This window comes from Lepidochelys kempii, chromosome 24 (assembly GCF_965140265.1).
Source record: "Lepidochelys kempii isolate rLepKem1 chromosome 24, rLepKem1.hap2, whole genome shotgun sequence".
Classification (NCBI taxonomy): domain Eukaryota; kingdom Metazoa; phylum Chordata; order Testudines; family Cheloniidae; genus Lepidochelys; species Lepidochelys kempii.
The window spans coordinates 48,134-60,010 of NC_133279.1; the positions used below are offsets into that span (position 1 = coordinate 48,134).

The 11,877-nt window shown below is 44.7% G+C and overlaps 1 protein-coding gene across 7 annotated transcripts in view; it reads left to right on the forward strand.

Moving 5' to 3' along the window:
* The first annotated feature begins 310 nt into the window (after positions 1–310).
* Positions 311–11,877, forward strand: part of RIT1 (Ras like without CAAX 1) — a 53,475-nt gene continuing 41,908 nt past the window's right edge. For 2 of the 7 annotated variants that reach the window (XM_073323194.1, XM_073323195.1), the window contains exons 1-5: positions 825–1,807; positions 1,972–2,095; positions 3,706–3,762; positions 9,017–9,090; positions 9,691–9,882. In XM_073323194.1, coding sequence (XP_073179295.1) covers positions 2,002–2,095; positions 3,706–3,762; positions 9,017–9,090; positions 9,691–9,882 — 417 coding nt within the window. In that variant the 5' untranslated portion in view covers positions 825–1,807; positions 1,972–2,001. Of the gene's footprint in view, positions 1,808–1,971; positions 2,096–2,141; positions 2,290–3,705; positions 3,763–9,016; positions 9,091–9,690; positions 9,883–11,877 lie in introns of those variants that run through there. The other 5 variants (XM_073323191.1, XM_073323192.1, XM_073323193.1 and 2 more) reach the window with 5 other exon arrangements.

The following is an 11,877-nucleotide window of genomic DNA, read 5'->3' on the forward strand; positions in this document are numbered from 1 at the left end:
TGTGTATGCAGTGTAGTGCTTTGGTTTGGCAGGACTTTTATTATTGGGTTTGATTTTATATATATATATAATTAAAAACTGTAGCATCAGAATTTTTTATATATATATATAAAATATACTTGCTTGGCCTCTCTCTTTGTCTCAGAGAGAACACACACAAAGAGACAAAGCAAAAACCTTTCTGTAAGTTAGCTGTATGTTTATGACACTGTAATCTAGCTCCTACTGAATAATTACTATTTCTGTAAATTAGATGCATCATTCAGTAGGAGCTAGATTACAGTGTCATAAACATACAGCTAAAGGTAGCATAAAATCCCTCCTTTACCTGTAAAGGGTTAAGAAGCTCAGATAACCTGGTTGGCACCTGAGCAAAAAGACCAATAAGGAGAGAAGATACTTTCAAATCTGTGGGGGGAACATTTTTGCTTTGTCTCTTTGTGTGTGTTCTCTCTGAGACAGAGAGGCCAAGCAAGTAATCTAGCTCCTACTGAATAATACATCTAATTTACAGAAATAGTAAGTAATAGCAAGGAAATGCATTAGAGTATCTTTTTGTTTTAGCTTGTGAATTTTCCCTGTGCTAAGAGGAAGGTTTATCCCTGTTTTTTGTAACTTTAAAGTTTTGCCAAGAGGGGGATCCTCTGTGTTTTGAATTTTATTACCCTGTAAAATTACCTTCCATCCTGATTTTACAGAGGTGTTTCTTCATCTTTTTTCTTTATAATGAAGTTCTGTTTTTTTAAGAATCTGATTGGTTTTTAGTGTCCTAAAAAGCAAGGGTCTGGTCTGTGCTCACCTGGTTTACCTATTTGGTAGATTATTCTCAAGCCTCCCCAGGAAAGAGGGTGAAGGAGGGATATTTTAGGGAAACAGGAATGCCAAGTGGTCCTTTTCCTGAATCTTTGTCTAACTCACTTGGTGGGGGCAGCTAGTACCCATCCTAGGACAAGGATTTGTACCTTGGGGAAGTTTTTAACCTAAGCTCCTAGAAATAAGCATGTGGGGTCTTTCATGCGGGTCCCCACATCTGTACCCTAGAGTTCAGCGTGGGGAGGGAACCTTGACACCAATTCCCATAAATTACTTTTAATAAACCCCAGTCCTGCAAACATTTATGCACATGCTTAACTTTAAGAGGGTGAGTAGTTCCACTGAAATCAAAGTCAAGAGGGCCAGACTCTAGGTCTAATAGTTTTCCAGTGTTTTGAAATCTCACCATACCCATGTTTGTTTGTTCGCTAATTATAGCGAGGTAGGTAGAAACTACCAGATAGTCTTTTTTACATTGTTAGCAAAAATAAATGTACAAAAGCCAGAAACTGGCAGAGTAAATTTACTTTTAAAATTAAATGCTTAGATGTTGTGGAGTGGCTGGGGAAAGGAAGTGAGTTTCAGCTGCATAAGATCACCCCGCTGATCAGCCTGGCCACCTATTAAAGTTATACACAAAAGGCTGCTTTTCACTAGGAGATGATGTTTGAGAAGAATCGAGGAAGGTAAGCAATTTGCTCAAAAGACAAAGGCCCGGGAGCGAAGGAGTCAGGGACAGTCCCTCTCCCACCTTTAGGCGCAGCGCTGCCCTTGCTCCCGCTGCACTCCATGCACGGAAGGGGCGGGCCTATGCGCGGGCGGGGCATGAAGCGCTCGCTGGGCCTATGGCAGCAAAGTTGCTGCCGCAGCCATTTTGGTTTGCTCTGAGAAGGGGCCGAAAGGGTGGTGCGCCGGTCCTGGGCCGGGGGGGGGTCCTGCCCTGTTAGTGAGGGCGGCAGGATGCAACGCGGAAAAGCCCGGCGTCCCTGACGCGGTGAGTTCGGGCGCCCGCGCTTGCGAGTTTTGGGGGGGGGGGAGATGTAACCCGTCTCGGATTGGCGCGGGACGGGGCGGAGAGAGCCTGTGGAGACCCCGTGGCTCCGGCCCGCTCCACCCCTTCCCGGCCGGTTTTTGACACACACTCTTTTCTCCTTGCAGGCGGCGGCGCTTTCCCTGGCGCCGGGGGAGATGGACTCTGGAGCCCGCCAGGGCGGTGGCGCCTTGGGACAATCCCGCGAGTATAAATTAGTGATGCTGGGAGCTGGAGGCGTGGGCAAGAGCGGTGGGTGTCTCAGGCCTGCTGGGGTGTGGCGCCCTTTGGCTCAGGAGTCGGGGGAAGAGGCTGTCCCGCGGGACGTCTCTGAGCCCTGAGGGGGTCGAGGTGGGGACCTCTGTCTGGCACCGTTGCGGGCGTCACTGCTGAGAGCGGTGGCTCCCATGGTGAAGAATGGGTTTGCTTGCTGCTATACTGTGGAGGTACCCACTGTGAGGGGGACAAGCTGGGTGAGGTAGTATCTTTCTGTTGGTGAGAGACAAGCTTTTGAGTGACACAGAGCTCTTCTTCAGGCGTCAGGTTTCAGAGTAGCAGCCGTGTTAGTCTGTATCCGTAAAAAGAAAAGGAGTACTTGTGGCACCTTAGAGACTAACAAATTTATTAGAGCATAAGTTTTCATGAGCTACAGCTTTGCTTCGTTGTAGAGACATAAGGGTTGGTTTGAGATTTTTAAAAATATATTTTTCCCCAGCTCCTACCTTTGTATTCTCAATAATTGAAAGTATATCTGTGAAAATCCTTGATTAGGATTGATTAAACTGTAATACAGCAGTCTCTGTTAAATTTGAGAGTTAATATTTGAGGAGTAAGGATCGTAAACACTGCAGAGTTCTAATATGTTGTATCTATAAGACATTGTTTAATTTAGTAAACCATTTTAAGCTGGTCGCCCTATACATGAAAATGATAGGTAATAGGTGAGAATATTGTTCAGTTACATACTGATAAGTAAGGCTGTGAGTCTGTCATGGATTCCGGCCCAATCCCTGGGCCAGCAACATCGGCCGCACCTGGGGCAGTCTTGGTCCACCGCCCCCACACCCAAGCAGGAGTTTGGGTGTGGAAGGGGGCTCAGGGTTGGGGCACGGGAGGCATTTACCTCGGGTGGCTCCCCGGAAGCAGTGATCTGTCCCTCGCATGGCTCCTAGGCGGAGGTGTGGCCAGGTGGCTCTGCATGCTGCCTCTGCCCGCAGGCACTGCCCCCACAGCTCTCATTGCCCATGGTTTCCAGCGAATGGGAGCTGTGGAGCCAGCGCTCAGGATGGAGGCAGCGCATGGAGATCCCTGGCCGCGCTTCCGCCTAGGAGCCAAAGGACATGTCACCGCTTCCCGGGAGCTGCGCAGAGTCAGGTAGGGAGCCTGCCAGCCTCACCCGCCCTACCCCCCAGCACCAGCAGGGGTACCCTCCCCCAAGCACCCATGGCACCCCTCAGCCTTCTCCCCTCCCCCACCCTGAGCAACCACAGCGTCCCTGGGCGGTACCCCGCCCCCGAGCATCCAAGATTTTGTCAGGGCTATATAATACAAATCATGGACAGGTCACGGGCCGTGACTTTTACTAAAAATACCCGTGACTAAAACGTAGTCTTACAGATAAGTACATTTTACCATATCACCTTTGCGATTTGGGGTGAACAAAATGTGCATTTTCCTTATGAAGTGCTCCAATTTTTAGCAAATGCCAAAATAGTATGCCAGTTGTATAATTTAAATGTTTCTGTGTAATCAGTAATTCTAAATATTTTGTCCGTTATCATGTCCCCACCTACACCTGTGAGGTTAGTCAGGACGACTGGAAATCACCTGTGTAATTGTAGTTATCCAATGTTAATTTTCAGCTATGACCATGCAGTTCATCAGCCACCGGTTCCCAGAGGACCATGATCCTACCATTGGTAAGAAAAACCTCTACAACATCTGTCTCTGTTATGCAAGTTAAAAAGTAGCTTTTGTGGAATCATTTACCATGAACTTTATACTCTAAAGAAAACCAGAAACTCTGCTGCAAGGAAAGCATTCATAATCATGTTAGTAATAGCTAGACAAGTTGTTACGAGTCCAAAGTCTGCAAAGAGGATTGTGGGCTGTGCTAGGAACAGGACTAATGGCCACATCTTTAAAGTTATTTACAGAAAATTCTGCGCATACAACGTTAATTTCTGCACAAATTCTGCATTGCGCAGTGGTGCAGAATTCCACCAGGAGTAAACAGCAGGTACTATAAAGTTATACATTTTAAAATCAGCAAGTCTGGATAACTTTCATCCAAGAATTTTAAAAGAGCTCTCTGAGGAGCTCGCTGGACCATTCATGTTGATTTTAATTAAATTGTATAACAGTAGGGAAGTTCCAGAAGTCTGCAAGAAAGCTAATGTTGTGCCAGTATTTAAATGGGATGATATGCATAATTATAGGTTAATCAGTCTGACATCAATCCTGGGCAAGGTAATGGAACAGATGGTATGGGAGTTTAAATAGTCTATAATGAATGCCAGTCAACATGAGCTTATGGAAAATAGATCCTGTCCAACTAACTTGGTATCTTTTTTGATGAGATTACAAGATTGGTTGATAAAGGTAATAGTTTAAGCTCATGCCTCTCAACATTTTTATTAAAAAAAAAAATAGAGCAGTACAAAGTTAACATGGCACACACTGGATGGATTAAAAGCTGGCAAACTGTTAGGTCTGAAAATGTAATTGTAAATGGGGAATCCTGACTGAGCACGTGTGTTTCTAGTAGGCTTCTGCAGGGATCTGTTCTTGGCCCTGTGCTATTTAGCATTTTTAGCAGCGACCTGGAAGAAAACAAAATAATCACTGATAAAGTTGGCTCATGATACAAATTGGGTGAGTGGTAAACAATGAAGAGGACACTAATACAGAGTGATCTGGATCACTTCGTAAACTGGGCACAAGCATACCATGTGTTTTAATACGGCTAAATGTATATAGGTAATCTAGGGGACAAATATTGTAGGTCACACTCTCAGAATGGGAGACTCTATCTTGAGTAGCAGTGACTCTAAAAAAGATTTGGGTGTCATTCTGGATAATCAGCTGATGAACATGAGCTTTCAGTTCAATGCTTTGGCCAAAAGGGCTAATGTGATCCTGCAGTGCATAAAGAGTGGAAACTTGAGTACAAGTAAAGAAGTTATTTAACTTGTATTTGGCACTGGTGTCGCTGCTGGAATACTGTATCCCGACCTGGCTTCCACAATTCAAGGAGAATGTTGAAAAATTGGAGAGAGTTCATGGAAGAGCAATGAGATTCATGGGAATTAGAAACCTGGATTATAGTGATAAACCAATATAAGTAGGTCAATTTAGCTTAATAAAGAGAATCTTAAGGGATAACCTGATTAATCCATTTGTTCTCTGCGTGAAGAACAAATAATTAATAATAGGTTCTTCAATCTAGCAGATAAATGTATAAAACAATCCAATGGTTGGAAGTTGAACCTAGACAAATTCATGCTGGAAATGAGGTGTACATTTTTGGAGCAATTCATAAGGTTCATGGTGGATTCTCCATCACTGATCATTTTTTAAATCAAGATTGGAAGCTTTTTTTAAAAGATGTACTCTAAGAATTATTTTGTGGAATTTCTATGGCCTATGTTGTTCAGGAGGTCAGACCAGAAAGATGATCACAATGGTCCCTTCTGGCTTTGGAATCTATGAATCAATTTCTCCATCTGTAAAATGGAGGTGGTGATACTTTATCTCCCTGTAAGTATTTTGAGATCTTCTGGTGAAAAGTGCTATATAAGAGCTAGGTATTATTAAATACTTGCAGAAAAAGTTAAGACTAAGATAAGTTAACTACCAGTCACAATTAACAGACTAATAACAAAAATAAGACCTCTTGATGGCCATCAACTCTTCTGTCATACCATTTTTGCTGTGCAGTGTGATAGTTTCAGTCGTACATTATTGCCTTTGTGTCCTTTTGTTATTGCTACTTTTTATAAATGTGCAGCAGATTAAAAGAAGGAAGAGAGTAACTACCCAAAATGCTTCTGTTCAGCTAAATTATCTCTTGTGTGTTCCATTTGATTTTCCCACGTCTTTTGTCGAAATTATGAATCAACAGATTTACCCTTCCACATACAAACCAGGAGAACTAGAAGAGCAAGCAACCTTAACTTTTCTTTAGTAGGTGACTCTAGAGGCATACATTCTTGAATTTTAGTCATTTAAAACAGCAATTCTCAAGTGGGGGTCCATGAGCCCTTTCAGGGAGTCCGTGGAGCCCGAGCCCTAATGGCCCCACGGGACTGAAGCTGGGAGACGTGGAGCTGAAGCCCCAATTCTCAGCGCCCCCTGTGGGGCTGAAGCCAGGAGGCTGCGGGGTTGAATCCTGGAGCCCCAAGCATGGGTGCTCCCTGTGGGGTAGAAGCCCTGAGCCGAGTTGGGAACCTGGAGGGCATTGCAAGAGCAGGGCAGTCCGGGGGGCAGTTCCACACCTTCCCCCGCCCACCCCCCATTTCCTCTCCCCGTTGCCTGGCCAGGTCAGCGGCAGGAAGCCAGAACCAGGCAGTGCGGGGCAGCTGCTGCTCTGGCTGCTGCCATGGAGCAGGCAGCAGCAGTGTTCTCTCATCTCCTGCTGGTGCCTCAGGTTGAAGCTGCTCCTCAGCTGCCAGCCCCCTTTGCTCCCGCAGAGGCACCCGGTAAGAGCGGCCTGAGTGAGGAGACCCGGCTCCATGGCTGGCAGACCCCTCCGGGAACAGGGGCTGCAGGGGAGCCCTCCCAGCACACAGCCCCTAATACCTCCCTCCCTGCACCCTGAGTTACCCCCTGCCCACACATAGCCCCTAGTACCCTTCTCCCTGAGCTACCCCCCTGCCTGCACACAGCCCCTAGCTACCCCCTCCCTGCACCCTAAGCTGTTTTCAAACTTTTTGATGTAAGCCCCCCACCTTTGAGTTACAATTTGTAGGTTCCCTCTTCCTCAACAGGCTGGGTGGCCTGCTGAGGTGAATCGGGGTGGAGGTGGCACTCCTCCCTGGATCCCACCATGCAGAAGTGGCTCTAGTCCAGGGGAGGGCAAAGTTCGGCCCATGGGCTGGATCCAGCCTGTCAGGGCTTTCAGTCCAGCCCACAGGATTGCCAGCCCCGTGGCGCAACAGGACTAAGGCAGACTCCCTGCCTGCCCTGGCCCCACACCGCTCACAGAAGCGGCCAGCACCATGTACCTGTGGCCCCTGGGGAATGGGGGGGCAGAGGGCTTCATGCACTGCCCTTGCCTCCAAGCACTGCCCTCCGCAGCTCCCATTGGCCGGGAACGGGGAACAGTGGCCAATGGGAGCTTCAGGGGTAGTACTAGTATGTGAGGGCAGTATGCGGCGGAGCAACTGCAGGACATGCTGGCCACTTCCAGGAGCTCGCCACTTCCACAGCTTGCCTTAGCCCTGCTGCCACCCTGGAGCTGCTTGAGGTGAGAGGCACTGGGCCGGAGGCTGCACCCCAACCCCCTGCCTTGAGCCCCTTCGTGCAGTCCTCACCCCCTCCTGCACCTCAACCCCCTGCCCCAGCCCTACATTCATGGCCCTGTATACAATTTCCCCACCCAGATGTGGCCCTTGGGCCAAAAAGTTTGCCCACCCCTTCTCTAGTCTGACCAGTTACTTGTTTTCAAGAAGGTTTATCTCTCTCCCACTACTTTTTACCCCGCCCCTCTCAAGGCAACACTAACTTCTGTGCTGAGAGAACTTGCCTCAGCAACGAAAATATTCCAAACCAGTATCTACAAAGCACCATGCATGGGCGACAGGTGAACCCCGGGCTCAGGGAGGCTAGTCCCCGTCCCGGACCATCCCTTCTGCCCAAGGTCCTGCCCCTCCCGCCGGAGCCCAGAGTCCTGTTTCCCCCCCATCCTGGCATGGCAGGCAGCTCCCCTTTTCCCCCCTCCCCAGCCTGAGCGCCACCAGCCCCAGAGCGCTGGGCGGTGAGCTGGTGGCATGCCCCACCCCAGCCCCAAAGTGTTGGGCTGGTGAGCAGGTGGTGTGGCTCAGCCATGGTGTGCCTGGAAGGTGGCGCAGCCTCCCTCCCCCAGCCCCGGAGTGCAGGCCGGCCCCCATTAGTCCCGCAGCCTGGGACTCTGGCCACCAGGGGGGGAAGAGTCCCCCACAGCGCACAGCCTAGGAACGGGAAGCAGGAAAGGGCCTGGGGGTGGAGCATGGCCAGGGCCATGCAAGGCTGTTTGGGGAGGCACAGCCTTTGATACCCACCACCCATGGCACCATGATTTTTCAAAATCCTGTAGGATATCACTGTTATTTTTTATTTGCATTACTGTGGCACGTAGGAGCCTTAGCCATGGATCAGGAACTTCTGCAATCTTTGTCTCCAAATAAAGTGTTGTTGTTAGTTTTGAGATCTGACTGTTTTATTCAGTCTACATCTTTTGGAGTTTTCACTCAGCCCATTAGTCATGATAGGAGAATCTGATCTAACGGAAAGGAGAACTTGCTTTTCTATTCAGGTTCTTATAGCGTGCCCATGACGGTAACGACTGAGCACCTTTTGGTGACTTTTTTTTAATTGGGTTAGTTTAATTTGGAGGGAAAGATCGGTTTCTTTCTAAGGCATGGTCTACACCTGAAACTCGGGTCAGCCAAGCTATGTCTCACAGGACTGTGAAAAATTTCATGCCCTATGCAACATATTTAGGATGACTTAACCTCCATTGTAGACGCAGTTAGGTTGACGGAAGAATTATTTCATCAAATTAGCTACTGCCTCACAAGGGGGTGATTTTACAATGGTGACAGAAACACCCCTTCCGTTGCTGTAGTCAGTGTCTACACTACAGTGGCATAGTTGTGCTTGTTGTGTTGACATACTCTTAGTAATTTATCCTGTTTTAGGAAATTGGCAGTGCTATTGGTGGCTGCCATTAGGATTATTTTATTTGTCTGCCTGTTCGCCTCAGTTGAGAAAGGCCCATTAGTCTGAGAGAGCATATGTCTGTCTTAAGGTACACAAAACTGAATTCTTACATTATTAAAATTGATTTTATAACATATTTTCTGTTGCTTTATATCAAATGCTCAGTAGTAGTATTTCGTTGTATGCATGAGATAGGTACTGCAATTTTACTGAACTTCTGTTACTCCCATCCCTCTTCTTCTAAATCCACAGAAGATGCTTATAAAATACGAATACGGATTGATGATGAACCTGCAAATTTGGACATTTTGGACACAGCAGGACAGGTATGTGAGCAATAAAAATATGAATAGGATGGAACTAATGGCCAGGCATATTCACAGAGATCCTTTAAAAATGTATTGTCTGTCTCTGTCTTTTCTTTGTTCTAGTTTTGTCTTCGGAATTATCCCATTTCCCCAACATATTGTATTTGTTTTGTACCCTGCTTTATTGTTTCCCCATTTTTCCATTGTTCTTTTTTTATACATAATATATACAAACTAAGAGCTGCCAGCATTCTTACCCATTCCCTGAAGCAACAGAAACTCATGCCTTTCATTTGCTTCGTATATTGGTCCCAAATTTTCACAATATTTTGTTTGATGCGTTAAAAATAGGAAGAAAACAAATGTTCATAACTTTCTTTTAACTGTGACTGCTACATGTTGCACTTTTAGTTGTGTATTTCAGGTGTTTAAGTAATATTTTACATAGGGAGAATCCATAAAATCTCCAGTTTTTTCCAATGGACCATGTGTGGCATAAGCAAACCAGTATGTTGTGTGGCATATAGCTGTTGTTAGAATGGAAAGAGGGCTGCCAGTGACTAGATGATCAATAGCTGCTGAGCTTGTACAAGAATTGAAATATAACTTTCTTTCTAGGCAGAGTTTACAGCCATGCGGGACCAGTACATGAGGGCAGGTGAGGGATTTATCATCTGTTATTCAATCACGGACCGCCGCAGTTTTCATGAAGTGCGTGAGTTCAAACAGCTCATCTACCGTGTTCGGCGCACTGATGACACTCCTGTGGTTCTTGTGGGGAACAAATCTGATCTGACGCTGCTACGACAGGTAAACTACGCAAAGGAGTTCAGGAGGTATATATGTTAAAACTAGGGCTGCCTGTCAAGCGATTAAAAATATTAATCACGCTGTTAAACAATACTAGAATACCATTTATTTTAATACTTTTGGATATTTTCAACATTTTCAAATATATTGATTTCAGTTACAACACAGAATACAAAGTGCACAGTGCTCACTTTATATTTATTTTTTATTACATGTATTTGCACTGTAAAAAAACAAAAAATAGCATTTATCAATACACCTAATACAAGTATTGTAGTGCAATCTCTTTATCATGAAAGTAGAACTTACAAATATAGAATTATATACAAAAAACTGCATTCAAAAATAAAACAGTGTAAAATTTTAGAGCCTGCAAGTCCGTTAAGTCCTACTTCTTGTTCAGCCAGTTGCTCAGACAAGCAAGTTTGTTTACATTTGCAGGAGATAATTCTGCCCGCTTCTTGTTTACAGTGTCACCACTAGTGAGAACAGGCGTTCTTATGGCACTGTTGAAGCTGGCCTCACAAGATATTTACGTGCCAGATGCGCTAAAGATTCATATGTCCCTTCATGCTTCAGCCACTATTCCAGGGGACATGCATCCATGCTGATGACAGGTTCTGCTTGATAACAGTCCAAAGCAGTGCGGACGGATGCATGTTTATTTTCATTATCTGAATCAGTTGCCACCAGCAGAAGGTTGATTTCTTTTTTGGTGGTTCAGGTTCTGTAGTTTCTACATTGGAGTGTTGCTCTTTTAAGACTTCTGAAAGCATGCTCCACACCTCATCCCTCTCAGCCTTTTGTAAGGCACTTCAGATTCTTAAACCTTGGGTTGAGTGCTGTAGCTATCTTTAGAAATCTCACATTGGTACTTTCTTTGCGTTTTGTCAAATGTGCAGTGAAAGTGTTCTTGAAATGATCAAAGTGCTGGGTCATCATCCTAGACTGCTATAACATGAAATATATGGCAGAATTCAGGTAAAACAGAGCCGGGGACATACAATTCTCCCCCAAAGAGTTAAGTCACAAATTTAATTAACACACTATTTTTTTAACGAGCGTCATCAGCATGGAAGCATGTCTTCTGGAATGGTGGCTGAAGCATGAAGAGGCATACGAATGTTTAGCATATCTGGCATGTAAATACCTTGCAGTGCTGTCTTCAAAAGTGCAATGTGAATGTGTGTTCTCACTTTCTGGTGAAGTAAATAAGAAGAGGGCAGCATTATCTCCTGTAAAGGTAAACAAACTTGTTTGTCTTAGTGATTGGCTGCACAAGAACTAGAACTGAGTGGACTTGTAGGCTCTGAAGTTTTACATTTTTTGTTTTTGACTGCAGTTATGTAACAAAAACATTCTACATTTGTAAGTTGCACTTTCACAATAAAGAGATTGCACTACAGTACTCCATGGGGTGAATTGAAAAATACTGTATCTTTTGTTTATCATTTTTACCGTGCAAATATTTGTAATAAATATACGCTTTGATTTCAGTTAAAACACAGAATACTATATATGAAAATGTAGAAAAACATCCAACATATTTAATAAATTTCAATTAGTATTGTTTAACAGTGCAATTAAAACTACGATTAATTTTTTTGAGTTAATCACATGAGTTAACTGCCCTACTTAAAACATAATGTTATGGTTTATTCTAAGTGTATTTGCTTATTCCTTTTTCTTGAATTACGTTTTTTGCTCTTGGTTTAATGGTTAAAATAAATGTAATATTTGTATTAATAATGTTGAAAGAGGGATGTGATGCAATGGTGGTAAGCACAGAATGCAGGATCTCTAAAATGCATGTAGTTTTATTATAGAATAGTAATATCAAAAGTAAAGTTAATAGACATGACATAATCTCAAACTCATCAGTTTTCAGCTTTGAAAACCTGGGTGTTTGCCACTAGAATTTCTAACCCTCAACTCCCGTTATGTTCTTCATTTCTCTTATCCTGAAAGGAGAGTGCATCTGCACAGGGCATTAAA